The following is a 21,497-nucleotide window of genomic DNA, read 5'->3' on the forward strand; positions in this document are numbered from 1 at the left end:
TTTGATGAGTTAAAGATTCAATGGTCATAGATTTTAAAATTAGAGTTAAAATTGAGAGACATTTTTTTTATAGTTGAGGGACTTTTCTCCACTCTTCTACAATTTTCTCATCTCTAAAACTGTTAAAGGAGTAGCGTCGCCCTTACCATTATTTGTTATCATTTTTTAAATAAAACTAAGATCTATCAATACATGTGAGCCATATCTTTATAAGAAAAATAATAAAAATAAGGGAGTTTTAACAAAACACTCCCGGTACTATTCACTTTTAACGAAAAACCACATTTATACATTTCCCTGGTATTATTCACTATTGACACACCCTAACCCGAAGACTAGGACGTGCTGGCCGTCACGTGAGCGTGACGTAACCATAAACGCAAGCGGAAACGATTAAATAATAAAATACGAGTCAACGAAAACCACTAATTGCAGTTATTTACAACCTAGCATTCTATGTGCATAAGAGTGTACTAAACACACATGAACAGAGCATAAGCGTCTAGGTGCAATCAAGTAGGACCATAACTAATTTACAACACCCTCGGGTGAATCCTACATTTATTTAGTCTGTCAGAACGCCGAAGTAGTCCTCGTAGGCCACCAACGCCTCAACTATCAACTAGAACCTGGAGGGGCGAAAAACAGAAAACGTGAGTGGGCGAAAATAAAGCTTTTCCAAATCATTTCATAAATCCACATTTATAACCCCTTTTTGAAAACCTGTATACTTTCCCAGAAAAATAGTATATAGCATATATATATTTCAACCATCTTGATCATCAATCTTATAACAGATTCAATAAAGAATGTACCATGCCAAATTCAACAGTTTAGTATGAATGCATTGACATAATATAAATCAGGTAAAAGAAAGTAATCAATCGGAGGCCCTCTAATAGCCCTGAACGATTGAACCTAGAGCTCAAAATCTATCACTCTCACTCTGCCGGAGTCACCTCTGTGACCTGTCCGGCCTTCTGCACATAAGTCGGAACCACCTAATGTAGTCTGTACGACTTAATGGTTAATATTACGCTCTAGTGCTTTTCTCATCAATCATCTGTACACATAATCTAAGGTCACCCACCAGTCGAAATCTCACTAACACTCTACGACTGGCCCGTCGCACCCATTCCGCGTGGACTGTGCGACCAGCATCTACTTGGATCCAAGGCGAGCGTGCGATGCGGTGAATACTATAAGCACTAAACCATGGTGCAGGATATGAGCTCAATATATATCATCATCATCATAACAGTAATTAAATACTCACATGATACTCACCTGTGCGTCCACAGCACCATCTTACATATATGCATCATACGACAGTTCATAATATTCATAACATTCTATGCATGGCAATCAAATCATATTTCATTTCATTTCAATATACTTTTCATTTAATTTTGATTTCTGGGGAAATCGAGTATATAGGTATATATATAAAAACAAATGCCCACTCACTGGTATGTCGCCGGGTCGTAACCCCCTTGACGCCCCTGGATGTGCTCGTCCTCGTTATAAGTCCCACCTAGAAGTGAAATAACTAAAAACGTCATTTAACGCACAATTAACGCACCTAAATCAAACTAGGTAATTAATTCTTCATACGATGCTCAAATTGGGTATATGAATATACCACGGTGACCTACACAATCTCAGGATCAACCCCATATTTTTAAAATAATTTTTGGACCCTTCACGCGCCCCCACGCGCCTGAAATGGCACGGACCTACGCGCCCCCCACGCGCGGCCACGTGACATGCATGCTGACGGCACAGTAACGGCAGTTAGGAATATTCCGTTAAAAACTAATGGTGTCCGTTAAAGTTAACTAACGGCGTTAGCATATTCCGTTAAAAATAACGGAATATGCCGTCGTCTTCTTCGATTCACCCTCGCCGGACTCCGGTCACCGGAAAACTGGGAAAAATTTCTATTTAACTATTCTCACTCGTTTTTCGTCCATTTTTCTCGAATTTTATACCAAATTGAAGCATTTAACATGTACAATCACGTTGGAAGGGTTTTAAACACTAAAAATCACGGGATCATACCTTCCAAAAATTCCAAAAAATCGGCCAAACGTCGAACTCAACGATCCCGACGTCCAAAACTTCCAAACGTTACACTCCGAGCATCCTTGGAACTTCCTAAGACTCGCTGTGATCTTGTTTTAACCTAAAACGTAACCAATTCAAAGCTCATGAACAGTACACATTCACGACAACTTTAGAAACTAGGGTTTTCGAAGTGAAACTTACCTTAAACTGGTACCTACGTGATCGTGGAGTCCTCAGGAGTGCAATGGTGGTTTTAAATCCGGCGTTGGTATTAGTTTTAGGTGGTTTTGGTGGTTGTCCGTGTGTTCAAGAGGGTGAGAGAGAGAGTGTGAGGTCTGAGGAAGAGAGAGAGAGTGTGAAGGACAGTATACGGGAAATGGGGAGGGAATTAGGGTGTGAGGCCCTACCTGAACCCCAAACACAAAATCAAACGTAGAAATGTAAACCTAAATCCTAGTTTAAGTTCCTAACACTAATTAAAATTTAATTAACAATAGTTTAGGAACTTTAGATAAAACAAATGTCATATATTTACACACCTTAATCTCGTTTAAGGTCGTTTTTGAAATTTCACGTCCTCGGAATTAATAATTCCGGGACGGGCTGTGACAATCTCCCCTCCTTATAGAATTTCGTCCCCGAAATTCCAGCCACCAACCACACCATCAATACTCATAAAATAGCCTCGGATACACATCCCCCATCCGTTCTTCTGTCTCCCATGTAGCTTCTTCCGCTGTATGGTTTCTCCACAATACTTTTACCAAGCTTACTGTCTTATTCCTTGGAGTCTTGTCTTTCCAATCCAGTATAGTCACTGGTTCCTCATCATACGTCAAATCCGGATTAATTTCCAATGGTTGAGGAGGAATCACATGTGAAGAGTCTGAAACATAATGTCGAAGCATCGAGACATGGAACACATTATGCACCTTAGACAACTCTGGAGGTAGCTCCAACCTGTAAGCAACTTCACCAATCCTCTCAGTGATCTCATAAGGTCCAATGTACCTGGGACTGAGCTTTCCTTTCTTCCCAAATCGAACCACACCTCTCCAAGGTGATAATTTCAAAAATACATAGTCGCCCACATTATACATTCTATCCGTGGTATGTCGATCCGCTAGGCTCTTTTGTCTATCCTGGGCCGTTTTCAGGTTAGTCTTAATCACCTGAATATTCTGAGTAGTCTCATCCACAATTTATGGGCCCTCAAGTATTCTTTCACCGACCTCTGACCAACATAATGGCGTACGGCAAGCTTTTCCATAAAGCGCTTCAAATGGAGACATTCCAATACTCGAATGAAAACTATTATTATAGGCAAACTCCATCAAATCCAAGCGATCATGCCAAGAGTCACCAAATTGCATCACAGAGGATCTCAACATATCCTCGAGTGTCTGAATAGTTCTCTCTGACTGACCATCTGTCTGTGGGTGATAAGCTGTACTGTAAAGCAATCTAGTGCCCAAAGCTTCTTGAAAAGCTGTCCAAAACTTAGAAGTGAATCTTGGATCTCGATCAGAAATAATATTCACTGGAACACCATGATACTTTACAACCTTCGAAATGAATAACTTAGCCAGCTTATTTAAAGGATACTTCTCCCTTACTGGAACAAAATGTGCTGATTTGGTGAGTCGATCTACAACCACCCAAATTCCATCAAAACCATTTTGTGTACGAGGCAGCTTATACACAAAATCCATCGTTATATTCTCCCATTTCCACTGGGGAACGGGAAGTGGTTGCAATCTTCCAAACGGCTTCTTTCTTTCAGCTTTAACCTGCTGGCAAACAATACACCTACTTACATACTCTGCAATTTCCCTCTTCATACCCGGCCAATAGTAAAATGGTCGAATGGTATGATACATTTTAGTTCCCCCTGGGTGCATAGCATAAGCCGAACAATGTGCTTCATCCAAGATTTCTTTCTTCAGTTCCTCATTATTAGGCACATACATCCTGTTCTCTTGCATAAGCATACCATCTGATCCTCGGATCTTGAGATCTTTCTTCTTCCCTTCCTTTCTTAAACTAATCAATTCTTGAATTTCTTCATCCAACGATTGAGCTGCAAGCACCCGATCAATTAAAATTGGCTTGACTTGAAAATTGGCAAGAAAAGCTTCACTTTGCTCTTCCAATTCTAACTCTACTCCAGTAGATCTCAACTCTGCCAGAAGAGGAACACGACTGGCATACAAAGCGTTAAGTCACCCTTGAGGTTTCCTACTCAGAGCATCAGCTACCACATTTGCACGACCCGGATGGTACTCAATCGTGCAATCATAATCACTTAACAATTCCAACCATCTTCTCTGACGAAGATTAAGATCATGCTGCGTGAAAAGGTACTGAAGACTTTTATGATCGGTAAAGATCTTACATTTCTCGCCATAGAGATAATGTCTCCAAATCTTCAAAGCAAACACAATAGCTGCCAACTCAAGATCGTGAGTCGGATAGTTTCTTTCATGAGTCTTCAACTGCCTAGAAGCATAGGCAATCACTCTACTATGCTGCATCAAAACACAACCCAAACCATTCAAAGAAGCATCACTGTAGATCTCGAAGTTACCATTATCATCAGGAAGTACTAACACCGGTGCATGAGTAAGACAATGTTTCAATTGCTGGAAACTTTGCTTACAACTTTCATCCCATTCAAACTTAACATCCTTCCTGGTTAACTTCGTTAATGGCAAGGCAATCATAGAAAAGTCTTGAACAAACCGTCTATAATAACCTGCCAAGCCAAGAAAACTCCGCACCTCAGTGACCGTTCGAGGTTGTTCCCAACTTTCCACTGCTGCTATCTTTTGAGGATCCACTTGAATTCCCTGAGCTGATACTACATGTCCCAAAAATGCCACTTGATCCAGCCAAAATTGACATTTACTAAACTTGGCATATAATCGGTGTTCCCTCAATTTCCTTAACACCAAGTTAAGATGTCGAATATGGTCTGATTTCGACTTAGAGTATACCAGGATATCATCAATAAAAACAATAACAAACCTGTCAAGATATTCCTGGAATACTTCATTCATCAATCTCATGAAAGCTGCAGGGGCATTAGTCAATCCAAATGGCATCACCAAAAACTCATAATGCCCATAACGAGTCCTGAAAGCCGTTTTATGAACATCCTCATCTTTAATCTTTAATTGATAATACCCAGACCTCAAATCGATCTTAGAAAACACACAGGCACCTTTGAGCTGATCAAACAAATCATCTATACGAGGCAAGGGATAACGGTTTTTAATCGTTACCCGATTCAATTGCCTGTAATCAATACACAATCTCAAAGTTCCATCCTTCTTTCTCACAAACAACACCGGAGCTCCCCAAGGTGAAGAACTAGGCTGAATGAAACCTTTATCAATTAACTCTTGCAATTGAATTTTCAACTCTCTTAATTCCGCTGGTGCCATTCTATAAGGAGTCAAAGAGATAGGGTTCGTACCTGGAAGCAAATCAATCGAAAATTCCACGTCTCTATCTGGAGGCAATCCAGGTAAATCATCTGGAAATACATCAGGATAGTGTCTGACTACTCCGACTTCCTCCACACTACTGGGAGCAACATCATTCAAAACCACATGTGCTAAGTATCCCTGACAACCCTTGGATAACAACTTCTTTGCCCTTATGGCGGAAATAACACCATGCATCACCCCACTTCTTTCACCCACAAATGTAACCTCGGGTAGTCCAGGACGAAGAAAAGTAACTGATTTCCCGTAACAATCTATATGGGCGCGATTATAATGCAACCAATCCGCCCCTAAAATCACATCAAAATCCACGATGTCTAACGGGATAAGATTAGCAGGCATAATGAAATTATCTACCATCACAGGACACCCAGAGTAAAAACTATCAACATAACATTTATCCCCTCTAGGCATAGCAAACTCTAAATCAAACCCTAGAGGTGAAGGATGAGGTTGTGTCATTTGAGCAAATGTATGAGAAATCACAGAGTGTGTAGCACCACAATCAATCAAAACTCTAGCAAAATGACCAAGAACATTCAACGTACCCATAATCAAGTCTGGATGGTTCTGAGCATCTTGCAGTGATATGTGGTTAACACGTCCCTGAGCTGGCTGTCGTCCTCCACGACCTCTGCCACTCTGGTTACCTCGTCCCTGATGAGTACGTCCTTGACCTTCCTGGGCAGGCGGCCTAGACGGCCTTGCACTACTAGCAGCAACTCCGCTCTGTTGGGGCTGACCCCCCTGATACCACTGAGATCCGCTAGCTGGCATAGACGGATATGAAGTATAACTTCCCTGATCCTGAGAATATCCACTCTGAAAATAAGGATCCTGGGAATAGTGATACTGTCCCGGAGCATAAGGAGCAGCATCACCCTGATAGTGATAAGCACCACCACGACCAACCTGGCCATAACTTCCTGAATTAAAGTTCTGTTGAGTCGGTGCTGGTGTTGGCATAACAGGCTGCTGGGGCCTCTGCTGATTCTGGGGACAATACATAGCTCTATGTCCTGTCTGACCACATGTAAAGCATGCACCACTGAGTCTCCTACATTCCCCATGATGTCGGAAATTACAACGGCGACATAACGGATGACCCGAACTACCAGCACCACCAAAGCCTCTCTGACCAGAAAATCTAGGTCCATTACCAAACCTACCACCTCCTCTCCTCGGACCTGTGGCACTAAATCCACCACTGGAAGAACTCGAACTCATTCCATTTTTCTTGAAATTCTGCGTCTGACGAGGTCCTGGACTGGAAATACCCTTACCTTTATCATTTTTCTTCTGACCATTACCCTTATCCTCGTCATCCTCACTGTCCGGAAGATTATCAGAGTCTTCCATCCGGACCAGAATCTCAAAATACTCATGATAATCGGCACAGGGAAGTGCATTGGCAAACGTTCTGTACTTCTTCTTAGATCCTAACTTGAAACGACGAAGCATTTCTGCTTGATTACCCGCTAAATCAGAATCATAATGGGATAAATCAGTAAACTTCCTGTAGTACTCATGTGCAGACATATTTCTCTGCTTCAGCCTGGTGAATTCCTGTTTCTTGTGATCTATATATTCCGGAGGAACAAATCTCTTCATAAAATTTTCCTTAAATACCTCCCATTCGGCTGCCCTTTCAGGTGCCATGTGCCTCGACTGATTTATCCACCACGCCGCTGGCTCACGGCCCAAAAACCAGGTGGTGGTCTCCACCCATCTATTAGCTGGCAGGTTTCCCTGACTTTGCATCACTTGAAAGGTCTGCTCAATCCGATCCAACCACTTTTCTGCCCCCTCATATCCTTCATTTCCCTCAAAGGTTTCCAATTTCAAATTATACATCGTCTCTACATGTGTTCTCTGAGGAGGACGGATACTAGCCTGAAAAGCCTGAGCCATTGCTTCCCCTAACTGGGCTATATCGGGGAAATTAGGCTCAGCAGCACGGCGAGGATCTCTACGAGGCGGCATAATTCTGACAGAAAACATAAAAAAAATCAATAGAAGAACTCATTAGCTATACAGGACTGCAACCTATGCTATGATACCAAACTGACACACCCTAACCCGAAGACTAGGACGTGCTGGCCGTCACGTGAGCGTGACGTAACCATAAACGCAAGCGGAAACGATTAAATAATAAAATACGAGTCAACGAAAACCACTAATTGCAGTTATTTACAACCTAGCATTCTATGTGCATAAGAGTGTACTAAACACACATGAACAGAGCATAAGCGTCTAGGTGCAGTCAAGTAGGACCATAACTAATTTACAACACCCTCGGGTGAATCCTACATTTATTTAGTCTGTCAGAACGCCGAAGTAGTCCTCGTAGGCCACCAACGCCTCAACTATCAACTAGAACCTGGAGGGGCGAAAAACAGAAAACGTGAGTGGGCGAAAATAAAGCTTTTCCAAATCATTTCATAAATCCACATTTATAACCCTTTTTTGAAAACCTGTATACTTTCCCAGAAAAATAGTATATAGCATATATATATTTCAACCATCTTGATCATCAATCTTATAACAGATTCAATAAAGAATGTACCATGCCAAATTCAACAGTTTAGTATGAATGCATTGACATAATATAAATCAGGTAAAAGAAAGTAATCAATCGGAGGCCCTCTAATGGCCCTGAACGATTGAACCTAGAGCTCAAAATCTATCACTCTCACTCTGCCGGAGTCACCTCTGTGACCTGTCCGGCCTTCTGCACATAAGTCGGAACCACCTAATGTAGTCTGTACGACTTAATGGTTAATATTACGCTCTAGTGCTTTTCTCATCAATCATCTGTACACATAATCTAAGGTCACCCACCAGTCGAAATCTCACTAACACTCTACGACTGGCCCGTCGCACCCACTCCGCGTGGACTGTGCGACCAGCATCTACTTGGATCCAAGGCGAGCGTGCGATGCGGTGAATACTATAAGCACTAAACCATGGTGCAGGATATGAGCTCAATATATATCATCATCATCATAACAGTAATTAAATACTCACATGATACTCACCTGTGCGTCCACAGCACCATCTTACATATATGCATCATACGACAGTTCATAATATTCATAACATTCTATGCATGGCAATCAAATCATATTTCATTTCATTTCAATATACTTTTCATTTAATTTTGATTTCTGGGGAAATCGAGTATATAGGTATATATATAAAAACAAATGCCCACTCACTGGTATGTCGCCGGGTCGTAACCCCCTTGACGCCCCTGGATGTGCTCGTCCTCGTTATAAGTCCCACCTAGAAGTGAAATAACTAAAAACGTCATTTAACGCACAATTAACGCACCTAAACCAAACTAGGTAATTAATTCTTCATACGATGCTCAAATTGGGTATATGAATATACCACGGTGACCTACACAATCTCAGGATCAACCCCATATTTTTAAAATAATTTTTGGACCCTTCACGCGCCCCCACGCGCCTGAAATGGCACGGACCTACGCGCCCCCCACGCGCGGCCACGTGACATGCATGCTGACGGCACAGTAACGGCAGTTAGGAATATTCCGTTAAAAACTAACGGTTTCCGTTAAAGTTAACTAACGGCGTTAGCATATTCCGTTAAAAATAACGGAATATGCCGTCGTCTTCTCCGATTCACCGGAAAACTGGGAAAAATTTCTATTTAACTATTCTCACTCGTTTTTCGTCCATTTTTCTCGAATTTTATACCAAATTGAAGCATTTAACATGTACAATCACGTTGGAAGGGTTTTAAACACTAAAAATCACGGGATCATACCTTCCAAAAATTCCAAAAATCGGCCAAACGTCGAACTCAACGATCCCGACGTCCAAAACTTCCAAACGTTACACTCCGAGCATCCTTGGAACTTCCTAAGACTCGCTGTGATCTTGTTTTAACCTAAAACGTAACCAATTCAAAGCTCATGAACAGTACACATTCACGACAACTTTAGAAACTAGGGTTTTCGAAGTGAAACTTACCTTAAACTGGTACCTACGTGATCGTGGAGTCCTCAGGAGTGCAATGGTGGTTTTAAATCCGGCGTTGGTATTAGTTTTAGGTGGTTTTGGTGGTTGTCCGTGTGTTCGAGAGGGTGAGAGAGAGAGAGTGAGGTCTGAGGAAGAGAGAGAGAGTGTGAAGGACAGTATACGGGAAATGGGGAGGGAATTAGGGTGTGAGGCCCTACCTGAACCCCAAACACAAAATCAAACGTAGAAATGTAAACCTAAATCCTAGTTTAAGTTCCTAACACTAATTAAAATTTAATTAACAATAGTTTAGGAACTTTAGATAAAACAAATGTCATATCTTTACACACCTTAATCTCGTTTAAGGTCGTTTTTGAAATTTCACGTCCTCGGAATTAATAATTCCGGGACGGGCTGTGACAACTATACCTTTAAAAATGGTTTTTCATTAAAAGAGAATTTTTTTTTGAATTTTTCGTTAGTTTTCCTTAAAAATAAATGGTAAGATATTCAACTGTTAAAGGAGTAGCATCACCTTTACCATTATTTGTTATCATTTTTTAATAGAAATAAGATCTATTAATAAATGTGGATCATATCTCTATAAAAAAAATGATAAAAATATATGGTAAGAAATTTACTTGTCCTAGTTTAAACTTAGTCACAAGAGGTATTGTTGACCCTAAAAACTACCAAGCCTACGTGGCGCGCATGCCGAGTAATCTATGAGCTAACTACGTCATTCGGTTGTGTGCGAGGTGTGCCAACTCATCGGCCAAGCTCGGCCGAGAAGTAAAATATGTTGATGTCGCGTTGGGTGCGCTGCTGACTTCTTGATCTTGCGACTGCGGCCGAGGAAGGAACTTGTCTCGGCCTTCGGGTTCTAGAGCCTGAAGACAAGGCTGCTAACTTAGCGAAGTTCAATATCAAATTCGGCTTCCAATATGCCGAATGTAGTAACTCGTAACACCTCACTTCTCCGAGAAGGCTGATGAGATGACCTCGACCAACAAGGATTCGGAAATCCTTCTCGACCGAGCCTTGGATAGGTAACCAGTCGGCCTCGACGCAGTGCTGTTTATGCCAACTGAAGATGCTGCGAGATCGGCTGATTCTACGGCGACAGTACTGTTTATGCCAACTGAAGATATCATCGGTTGCCTCCACAGTGCTGTTTATGCCAACTGAAGATGTGTCGGCGAAAAAGAAAATAAAAAAATCTCAAAGTTGTTGAGAGGGTTTGCGCATGGCAGTTTTGTGTGTTGAATTCGAGAGGCTTCATGTTGCTAATACCCTGATACTTATAATGCCAGTAGGCTTCATTGCTTGTTGCTTGCCGTGAGTATCCCGTGTGCAGAAGTAATATTCCTAAGAATATTAGATAATCCCTCATGTAGGCGCCCCCACTTTTTTGGGATGTGATAATGCATGAAATCCCATCGACTTGGATTTTTAAAAATATGATAATGCAGCTCCAGTGGATATAATGCATGCAATTGCATCAAAACCAATCAACGCCTACCATTATTTGGAGGCAATCCAAACTAATGGTCCAATCCAAGTGCCATGCATAATAATAGTGAATTATCATGCCGTGACCTAATCCAAACAGATTTGATGCTATCCTGATGCCAGTCATTACCATGCACGACTCTTCACTTGCGGCTTCTCCTGATGTGGTATATCCCAAGCAGACCCGCATAAAGAGATAGAGAAGTCCTCCTTCAACTCTTTCTCCACACATGCATTAATCTTTCTGCCAATTAATATCCATTTGCCAGCCCAAAAACCATGCATTAGGATAAAATCCAAATTGAGCCTTATCTTCAATCTTGTGATCCGATAGCATTTCAATCTTTTGGACTCGTTAATTATCTCTGCACTTTAGAAATAATTTTCAATAATTCCTGAGATAACATCATGATTATTAAAGTCATAATAATATCTAGACAAATCATTACTCAATCATCTCAATCTTCTTTCAATCCAAAGGCTCAAAATTTTACTCATTCTACGGTCTCGATTGCTCGGGCCGATAGTGTAAAATCGGGTCCAAACAGGTATACACTAATTTTGAATCCACTTTGGACCTTAGCATTAAACTCATAAACTGATAAATAATACTTAACGAAAAATAAAGTAACGATTTTTTATTTAACAAACGATATTATTTTTTATAATATAGTGTGGAGAGTGAACTAAGCTTCATAATAAACTAAGAATAATAATGTGATTCAAATTTGTTTTTTGATGAGAATTGAACTTAAGATCTCTCGATAACAAATAAAAAATAATATCACTAGAACGTAGTACTAAACGAATACGAATTTACTTGAGTCTATTCAACACGCACAAAGTTGGGTTGTCCTGCTAGCTAGCTAGGGTTACACGAACCCGCTACGTGTCAAGTGACTGAACATGCACTCAAAACGTGTCACCAATGCAACTTCTAATCTTCAAATACTTTGATTCCCCCTTACCAATTAATTTACACAAAACATCATCATATTCACATCACACAGAAACAGAACCAAGGCAGAGAGAAGAAAGAGATAGATGGCGGGGGACGACGATTGGAGGAAAACGGCGGAGACGACAAAAATGAGTCCGGAAGAAGTGAAGAGAGCTGGACTGCAGGGATCACAGAGGCCTCCCGGTCATAACCCCGTTGGTGTTCTTCACCAGCGACGTCTCGTTCCCTTTGGCCTTACCGCCATGGCCGTCGTCGGCTTCCTCGTTGTTGGTACCATCGGCTACTTCACCCTTTACGCCCACAGAAAGCCCGAAGCCACCGCCGGAGACGTTGCCAGGGTCTCCGCCAATGTTGCCCGCCCCGAGGACACTCGCCCAAGGAAGTAGCACCTCGACCTTGAGGCTCCACCTCAAAGCAGTGTTGTTTGGTTTTCCAGTTTCTTCATGCTTTTTTCACATTCGAAGACACGGCGTGGTTAATTGTAACAGTAATTTTTTTTTTTTTTTTTGAATAACTGATATTATCTACACTAAAGGAAAGGAAAGGAGGTGGACTTAGCTACATAATGGACTATGAATAATGTGGTTCAAATTTACCCTTACAAGTGAAAAAAGAATATCACTAGACAAATGAGAGCATATTTTTGTTTTTCAAAACAAATGTTTTAAATGGTATAGTTGAAATATGGATGTTCATTCCCAACAACGGAATTTGTTTTTCAAAATAAATGTTTTAAATGGTATAGTTTAAAATATGGATATTCATTCCCTACAACGGAAAATATATAAATTTGCAATGGATAGTATATTAATTTATTTAAGTTTAGTTGAAAATAAAAGAAAAAAAAAAGTTTGAAATCTGTAATGAGTTATATGGTTTAACGGTATTCATTTTCAATTATAAATGAGAAATTTTAAAGTTCGATTCTCGTCAAAGGTGAAGTTGAACTATATTATTATGGCGAGTTCATTGTAAAGTTTAATTCATTTTCGACTCCCTTGGTGTAAATACTATTGTTTTTTTTTCTTTCAAAAAAAAAAAAAAAAGAAAGAAAGAAGTCCTATCCAATTTTATAAATGTCACACCTGATTATTACAAAATATAAACGTGAGAGTTGCAGCGTCGTCATCATATAACCACCTGGGCCAACCATGATAGGATATCCCCATCCGACGACAGATTCTTTGGCTCTGTCACCGCTTGTTTTATAACTTGCTCTCCCGTCATAGGCCCCATTCTTTGGGTCTGTCACCGCTTGTTTTATAACTTGCTCTCCAGATATCACTGTGGGGAGCTTAAAAATCAAATAATTCCAACCGCTCAAATTAAATATGCCGTCTTCATAAACTCTTTCTCGGGCCGCCTCTGGTCCGATAGGAAAGAACAAATGACTAGCTCCGCTATGGAGCCAAGTGTATACTGCCACGTCAAGACTATCTTTTATACGATACCATCAGACGCACCCCTCAGAGTCAAAACTTCCTCCCTAGTGGGACCAGACGAGCGCCTCACCTCACACAAATCAAGCGCTCCGGTCTCTCCGCAGAGGATCCAGATACATTTTATTGGTCGTCTCGTGGAAATTAAAACCATGAAAATCAGAAGAAAACAGATACTAAAAGAGACAAGTAACAAGAAGGTTCCTAACAATTGGCACTGTAGAAGTAGCCTTGAAAAATAAACAAATAGAAATATACTCTAACAGTAAATATAACGTTGTCGGCTTTTGTCATGGTTCAAAAATGAGCACAAATAAGATACATTTCGAAATCACAATAATCCAAAGTTAACTGGAAAATCTTACACTACTTTAGAGAGATTATCATCTGTTCGCATCTTCCGGAGGGGGGGAGAGAGGAGATCACACCTTGCCGAGACCCGATCTTGAGTTTAGTCGATCTTCACCGACGAGTAGATGAGCCTCGTGAACCAAAAGCAGGCGTAGAAGCCGATGGTTCCGGTGACAACAAAGAATGCATACGATGCAATGAGCATGTATCCGAAGTATAAGAGGGCCGAGACCAGCTTTGTGATTTCAAGCTTTGTGAAGAAGTAGAATGTGGCGTAGAGGAAGAGGTACAGCGCCGATGAGCCAGATGTGAGGTATGATCTCCACCACCACAAGTAATCCTCGCTGCACAACTGGAAGTAGCAGAGGACGATGGTGATCTCGGCGCATGTGATGATGAGGATGATGAAGACCAAGAAGAGGAAACCAAAGATGTAGTAGAACTGGTTCAGCCAAATTGAAGTGAGGATGAAGAATAGTTCGATGAAAACTGCTCCGAATGGGAGGATCCCTCCAATCAGAATTGAGAAAACTGGGTTCATGTACCAGGCCTGTTCTGGGATCTGTCTTGGGATTTTGTTTGTCTTCACTGGGTCCTCAAGTGCTGGCTTCCTGAACCCAACATAGCCTCCCACAAATACGAGTGGGACTGAGATTCCGAACCATAAAAAGACCAGGGCAAACATTGTGCCAAATGGCACAGCTCCAGATGATTTCTGGCCCCAAATCAGAGTGTTCAAGACAATGAAAATGGCAGAGACAGTTGCTGGGAACATGACAGCAGTCCTGAATGCAATTTTCTTCCATTCTGTTCCTTTAAACATCTTGTACAAGCGAACAGAGGCGTAACCAGCAAAAATTCCCATGAAGACAAAAAGCAAGAGCATTGCAGTCATAAGACCACCCCGGTTAGATGGGGAGAGGAAGCCAAGGACAGCAAAGATCATTGTCACCAGTATCATTCCAAAGAATTGAACACCAGTTCCAACATATACACACAGCAATTCAGAGTTATTTGGAGCCCGGAAAACATCCCCGTGGACAAGTTTCCATCCTGTCTCTTCTTGCGCTTCTTCCTGGGTCTCAAGTTCATTATACTTGGAGATATCACGGTAGAGTGTTCTTAGCATAATCATCGCTACCATACCCGAAAGGAAGAGGACAATCATCAATGAGTTGACAATTGAAAACCAATGGATTTGGTCGTCACTCATCAGTAGATAAGCATCCCATCTAGAAGCCCACTTCACATCACTCTCCTAAACAAGTAGACATGAAAAGAAGTATCCTATGAGACGACTAGTTCCTCACAAATCACAAAGTATTTATGACAAATAAATGATGCTATAATAAGCAAACAGTAGACAGTAAATTATGAGTTATAATTCTCCTATGAGAAAATACCAAGTAAAATTTTAAATTAATGAGCTCACCTGGAATTCAACATCATAGGTAAATACTATTTCTTGCTTTTCGGCAACCTCTTGAGGAGAGTTAGAATTAACAACAGTGTGTTTCGAATGGGGATCACAGGTAGTTAAACGAGTCTTTGCATCATTCCATTTCCCTTCATATTCATGTTTAACACTGTACATTCAACACACAAACAAACCATATTACCAACTGATAATTTAGAAAGAAGATTCAGCAAGGAGGAATCATTCAAGAGAAAAGCAACCCCCTGGAAAAACCGACCTGAATGGTTTAACCTCAAATCCCACGATTCTTGCTGTTTCAGTTTGTGAATCTCTATGGTACTTCACAGTAAATGCCAGATGGTTGTGGATGAAGTATTTCTCTTCTTTGCTCTGAGCACAACAACATAGCATAAGAAAGAGAAAAACATAATCATCCCCGAATAAGAAAGTTATTTGGTGCCAACAAATAATGGACATACCCCAGCATAATGGCCTTTGAGCCCAACGTGGAATCCAAGCTGATAAACTGTAGGAGCGTCTTGGTCTGGCCTTTGAATGGGAACAACTAGAGGTAGATTATCAAGGATCCTGTCATAGAAAAAGAAAGTCTTAATAAGATATGTGACTTCGTTTCAGTTCCTCTAATATAAAAGAATACATCATTTAAAGTGTCAGAAAAATACATGTTCACTCGATACTCATCATCTATCTTCTCCTTAAACTGCTTTACAATTTTGGCATCAGGCGTTAACCGGCAGACAATGTTGCACATCTGAGGCTCCCGCATTTTAAACTGCACAAATCCTGTTGTAAGTTTATGAACATAGGAGAAACAAATAGCCATAGCGTTGTACAGGTGAAATAACACAAACCACATAGGGGGAGTTCTCGATCCGGTCACCGCGGAGCACTTCCCCAAGATTCTCTGTACTGTCCAAGATTTTATCAGGTTTGCAGTAACGGAGAGAGTAATATGAGTATGGAAGCTGAGTCTTTGTAGAAGTCAATTTGTTCACTTTAACTTTCAAATCATCTCCCTGCATTCAAAGATCCAAGAGAACGAAATTAATACAAAACATCCACCGAGGAAAAGCACTTTGCTTCTCAGTCAAGTGAAGTAAAACAATGACGAAATTTCAAATCTAATTTACGAGAAATAATTCAAATTCCACAATCAACATTTGTAATCCAGTGAAACCTAAATGACGATCTTCTTAGAGTACTTGCTTAGGGCATATACAGATCGATATCGGACCAACCAAGATCTGATGTGCCGCGAATTACTCTCACAATTACATTGCTCTACGCATCAAAGTATTAATAAAACACATCCTAAGAAAATCGAAGAAATATACAGAGCAAAAGAACACATATCAAAACCTACAAATCTCAAGATTTGAACTATGCCAGAGGTCAACTAAACCTAAATCGACAATCATTTCAATAGCAGAGTAGCGACCAATCGAATTCACGATAACCTAACCTCCAAAAAAATTCACGATAACTTTATCTCCAATCCTTCTATTTTCCTCCATTTTCTCGGCAACCAAACGGACGAAACCTAACACTAGGTCACAGATCCGAACAGCGAACACGCAGATCACTCATTTCATACAAAAACACATACAATTTCAACAAAAAATCGAAATTAAATGAAATTACAGATTAGATTTGTCGGCGATTGGGAGCTGACCTTGATGAAGTCCTCCGGAGCGACGCCGGGGAGGTAGAAGGAGTGGGCGCCATGGACGAGAAGTAAGAGGATCACAGAGATCGCCAGGACTGCCGGAGATCTACGAGATGCCATGGCCTCCGACTGAGAGAGAAGAGGAAGGGTGTGCAGATCTGGAGGAGGAGGAGGAGGAGGCGAAGGAGGAGGAGGAGTTAGTTTATTGGTTGGTGGTGTAATGGCGTTTAATAGTTGGATTCGTATTTGTCTGTCGCGTAGAAATAAAATAAAATTTTAACTAAAAAATTAAAAAATTAGAGTTGAAGAAAAAAAACATATTAAAAAGGGAACAGAGGAGGCGACTGGAAGCTTACAAGGCGGGTGGACTCCGCGTTTTCTCTCCGGTGAGATCTGGTGTACGTGTGGGTCCCTTTTTTATAGAGATATGATACAAATAACGATACAAATATTTGGTATGATTTATTTTTTATTTTTTATTTTTATTTTTTTTGCGGCACGTTATCCATTTTCTGAATTATAAAGGAAATATACTATGATATAAAGCCACTATGGTATAACATGCTAATTTTATTAATCGTTACGTATATATCAAGTTTGAGATCGATTACTGTTGGATTGTCTTGGGGAATATGACTTTGCTCACGCACAACGTTTTGTGTTTAAAATTTTTTTCTAACTCTAATTTGGTTGGTTTATTTTATTAAGACGGTGAATATGATTATATGATCTCTGAGTTGATTAATGTTTTTTCAAACGATATATTACTACTTTAAATCCGTTAACATGACGATTTCAGACTTGATTGATTTTATTTTTCATAAACAATATTTATATAATAGTTGAGAAATTGAAATATTCTGATTAAGACGTATATAGATGGTAAAAAATGGATAATCATAAATGGGTAAATAATTAATTTTCACTATTTGATTAGATCCGTTTCCTTTAAATGAATTTTCTAATTTGCTAGGAATTCCTTTTTTCTAGCTTTCTTTTTCTTTTATGTTAACGCAACGACTTGTCGTTTGTGCTTTTTTGTCAACTATATATGAATGTTACGTGAACCCAATGTGTATGCCACTTTAGTGCATACCTGAAATTTTGGTTTGAATCTGGAAATAGGAAATATGAGTAGGACACTGATATTAGGGGTGGGCAAACGGGTCCTGGACCCGCGGGTCGGGGCGGGTCTTTGCGGTTCGGGGCGGGTACGGGGCGGGTCTAAGAATTACAAATACAAAACGGGGCGGGGCGGGCCGGTTCCAGATAACTAACGGGGCGGGCCGGTTCTAAAGATTGGAGAAAACGGGCCCCCGGCCCGGACCGTTGGTCTACTGTGATTACGGTCTCTTTTATTATTAGAATTCGACCCTCACTGTCACTCACCCTTTTATTATCAGGATTCAGACCTAATTCGATCTCTCCGCTCGATCTCTCCGCCTCCCTCGATCTCTCCGCTCTCCCGATCTCTCTCGATCTCATCCCTCTCGATCTCCTCTCTCTCGATCTCTTCCCTCTCGATCTCCTTCTTCTCGATCTCTCTCTCTCACAGTCTTTCTTTCTCTCTCTCTCTCCCATCTCACCTACCCTAAACCTTCACAAGCCGCCGTAAACCAGGCATATACCCAGCTCACCCGCCGTAAACCATCTGCGCCAGCCACAAGCCGCCATCCACAAAGCATCACCAGCTGCGACTTTGTCTCTGATCTATTTAAATTTTCAGGTAACTATTTAAATTTTCAGGGTTCCAAACGCCGTTGTCTCTGATCTGTGTGTGAGTGGGTTGATGTTTTCTCTATTGTTTTCGGCAAAGATGATCTGGTTTCTCTATTTTTAGTATAATAAAGAGTTCTAGCTCCAATCTATGGTTATTGATATGTTTCTCTTAAAGCTTCCTCATTTTATTTTCCTTCTCGGATTCTCGATCGTTAAAAAGTTCACTGCTTTTTGGCGTTTTTGGAGCTCCGGTAGTCTGATAGATGACTCTCTGGTTTCCATTTCTGACTTCGTTTGGTTCCGATTGTTTTGTAGTCGTCTTCTTTCCTGTTAATTTTAATTTTTTATATTTGGAGCTGAGTAGTGGTTTCGGATGAGTTATCGGATTAAAATTTTTCCGTAAGTGGTTTTAGAGCAATGGCGGGTTTGCGGGTTGTCGCATGCGTTTGTTGTTGGTTTGGAAGTTTTAGCTATTGATGGTGAGGTTTAGAAATTTCCAAACTTGTTGGACCTACTTTCTATTTTCTTCTCATACTTTTCTGCTCTTGGTTTTGTGATTTGTTTAAAAAAAAAAAAGAAAGATATTTGGCCCCAGCAGGTTTTGTATGACTTTTGACTCTATTTGGCTGCTCAGAAAATATGTTTGTGTAACTTTGAATGCTGAGAAAATGTTGGTAATCAAGCGTTAACTGTGTGTATGGGTTGAGTATAAACGTTAGTAGAAAATATTTATAAACTGAACAAGAATGCAAATTTATGTAAGATGTTCATTATAGCTAGTCTAGAAGCTATTATATATTAAATAAGCTGCTTATGATGTTTCGCTTGATGAAAATTCTGCAGGATCATGTTGTACCGGTTGTATCCTCGATTTTCTTACGCATGCTGCTTCTTCCTGGGGTTCATCATAATATTGCTTTGCGCTCAACCTTGCTGGATTATAACAGGCACTGGAGTGATTCAGATTTCCATTCTCTAACCGCCGATATGTTGAAGAAGGAAATTCTTTCCCTGATTGAACATGAGGTTTGCGTTGGAGTTTTTATTGTTTCTCTCTCACACACTCATATGACACCGTGGAGGGGATAGGAATGACCTGGGGTTGCTAGCTAACAGATAACCAATGTATGTTGTCTATTGTTTTAGGGTGTTAGTGATAATTCAACGTCAATATTGTGCTGTTGGAAAAAATTATGTTCTCCCTACTTCCAAAATTGGTGCAAGAGCAATGCACTATGTGGCTTGCTTTTGGATTCCTACAGGGGTAGTTTTGGATTGATCAGAAAGAACTCAGTATCTCTTTTTCGTTGTTCGGAGAATATTGAGCGGCTTATTAATGGTATCTCAGGTATTGTTGCTTTAGCTGAACCTTTCCATTTTTTTGTTTTAGGACCAATTATTTCTTATTTTTAATGCTTGTCCCTTTTATTTTGGAATTCTCACATTCATATTTGATAGGTACTTCTGATGATCTCATCCATCTTGTTACCATGGAGGCGGGTTTAATTCTTCAATTAGAGGTGCTCGTTAAAATGCTTAGATGTGTTGTTAATGTCAGCCAACAATTGGGAAAAACAGCTTCTGCTATATTTTATGAATCATTAGTTAGTGCACCACTCGTTATCTCAGCTGAGGAAATTACTCATCACCTTTTGAAGAATTTAGAATCTGGATATGGTTCAACGGTAGCAATGCTTCATGTATCAGAGCATGGACCTGATGTTGCTTTGGAGAGAAACCTGGCTGATAAAAAAAAATTGAGGAAATTTTCTATTGGCATGCTGTTATCTCTTCATGCCTTGCACATGAATCGTACTGTTATTTCTTTCTAATGCAGTGTCACCGTGATTGTGCAGTTGCAAATTGCAATCTGTGCAGTTTGCAAACTGTGCAGTTTTCAAACTGTGCAGTGCAGTTAAAAAAAAAAAAAAAAAGGGTACTCGTGGACCCGGCCCGTTTTAACCGGGCCGGGTAATGTCCGGTTCCTATACAAGAAAATCCAATCCCCGCCCCGTCCCGGCCCGTTTCGGGTAATGTCAGGTTCCTACAAACTTAGGTTCGGCCCGGCTCGGCCCGGCCCGTGCCCAGCCCTAACTGATATATCCAATTTAATACACTACTGATTTTTTTATATTCTTTTTGCAATTTTTATTTATTTATTCCCTTGATTTTTTATTCATCTATCCAATTTAATGACAAAAAATAAATATATATTATATATTTCCGGGTTAGGTGTGTTTTGCAATTGGACACTTACGCTGAAATGTTAAGAAACATGTTCTTATCACATACCTGACTTGAGAAGGCTCGGGTAAAACCCTTAAGTTTTTGGGTAAATTATATAAAATTACCTCAATTATGAGTCGAACCACAATCTCATACCTCATATTTTAAAAATTACAATGTCATACCTCATCTTACGAATTTGTTACAATGTCATACCTCCATCAATTTTTCTGTCAATTTCTCTATTAAGTGTTGATGTGGCTTGAGATGAGATCCACTCCCTAACCCAACCGGATTAAAAAATTAATTAAATATTAAAAAAATTAAAAATACAATTATTTAAGGTTAATTATATTAACACCTCACAAATTGTTGAATAAACCCCACAAACTTAATACACCCCACATTTGCTTTTTCACTTAAAAATTATCTTAATACACCCCACTTACTTTCCCATAATACCCCCACACCCCACATTCTCAATATACATCTTATATTTTGTACATACACCCCACATTTTCTTTACACCCCACATTTCTCAAATCTTATAACACTCATTTTTAATTTTCAGGGATTGAATCTAACCATATGTACATTAAAAGATGAATATGAATATAGAAGTT

The 21,497-nt window shown here is 40.2% G+C and overlaps 4 protein-coding genes and 2 long non-coding RNA genes across 6 annotated transcripts; 2 read left to right on the forward strand and 4 right to left on the reverse strand.

Moving 5' to 3' along the window:
* Window positions 1-356: 356 nt before the first annotated feature.
* LOC126632598 (uncharacterized) lies at window positions 357-7,559 on the reverse strand. The gene is made up of 3 exons (XM_050303028.1): window positions 6,125-7,559; window positions 1,468-1,534; window positions 357-629 (listed from the first exon to the last, which is right to left on the reverse strand). The coding sequence occupies exons 1-3, from the start codon at window positions 7,557-7,559 to the stop codon at window positions 623-625; spliced, it is 1,509 nt and encodes a 502-aa protein (XP_050158985.1). The 3' UTR covers window positions 357-622.
* Window positions 7,560-7,746: 187 nt separating this feature from the next.
* LOC126631273 (uncharacterized) lies at window positions 7,747-9,816 on the reverse strand. Its single transcript, XR_007626351.1, has 4 exons — window positions 9,575-9,816; window positions 9,369-9,491; window positions 8,795-8,861; window positions 7,747-7,956 (listed from the first exon to the last, which is right to left on the reverse strand). It is a non-coding gene; the product is annotated as an uncharacterized LOC126631273 (long non-coding RNA).
* A 2,095-nt stretch (window positions 9,817-11,911) lies between these two features.
* On the forward strand, window positions 11,912-13,017 carry LOC126633504 (uncharacterized). The gene has a single exon (XM_050304116.1). The coding sequence runs from the start codon at window positions 12,119-12,121 to the stop codon at window positions 12,419-12,421; it is 303 nt and encodes a 100-aa protein (XP_050160073.1). The 5' UTR covers window positions 11,912-12,118; the 3' UTR covers window positions 12,422-13,017.
* Window positions 13,018-13,675: 658 nt separating this feature from the next.
* Window positions 13,676-17,234, reverse strand: LOC126633500 (transmembrane 9 superfamily member 8-like). The gene is made up of 7 exons (XM_050304113.1): window positions 16,936-17,234; window positions 16,115-16,279; window positions 15,926-16,035; window positions 15,722-15,830; window positions 15,520-15,632; window positions 15,258-15,411; window positions 13,676-15,083 (listed from the first exon to the last, which is right to left on the reverse strand). Exons 1-7 carry the CDS (start codon window positions 17,047-17,049, stop codon window positions 13,926-13,928), a joined length of 1,923 nt encoding a protein of 640 aa, XP_050160070.1. The 5' UTR covers window positions 17,050-17,234; the 3' UTR covers window positions 13,676-13,925.
* Window positions 17,235-18,492: 1,258 nt separating this feature from the next.
* On the reverse strand, window positions 18,493-18,632 carry LOC126633507 (uncharacterized). Its single transcript, XR_007627080.1, has 2 exons — window positions 18,558-18,632; window positions 18,493-18,526 (listed from the first exon to the last, which is right to left on the reverse strand). It is a non-coding gene; the product is annotated as an uncharacterized LOC126633507 (long non-coding RNA).
* LOC126633503 (nuclear pore complex protein NUP160-like) lies at window positions 18,564-20,543 on the forward strand. Its single transcript, XM_050304115.1, has 4 exons — window positions 18,564-18,655; window positions 19,492-19,674; window positions 19,795-19,996; window positions 20,107-20,543. Exons 2-4 carry the CDS (start codon window positions 19,531-19,533, stop codon window positions 20,478-20,480), a joined length of 720 nt encoding a protein of 239 aa, XP_050160072.1. The 5' UTR covers window positions 18,564-18,655; window positions 19,492-19,530; the 3' UTR covers window positions 20,481-20,543.
* The last annotated feature ends 954 nt before the right edge of the window (window positions 20,544-21,497 follow it).

The sequence above is a fragment of the Malus sylvestris genome, chromosome 8, assembly GCF_916048215.2.
Source record: "Malus sylvestris chromosome 8, drMalSylv7.2, whole genome shotgun sequence".
Lineage (NCBI taxonomy): Eukaryota > Viridiplantae > Streptophyta > Magnoliopsida > Rosales > Rosaceae > Malus > Malus sylvestris.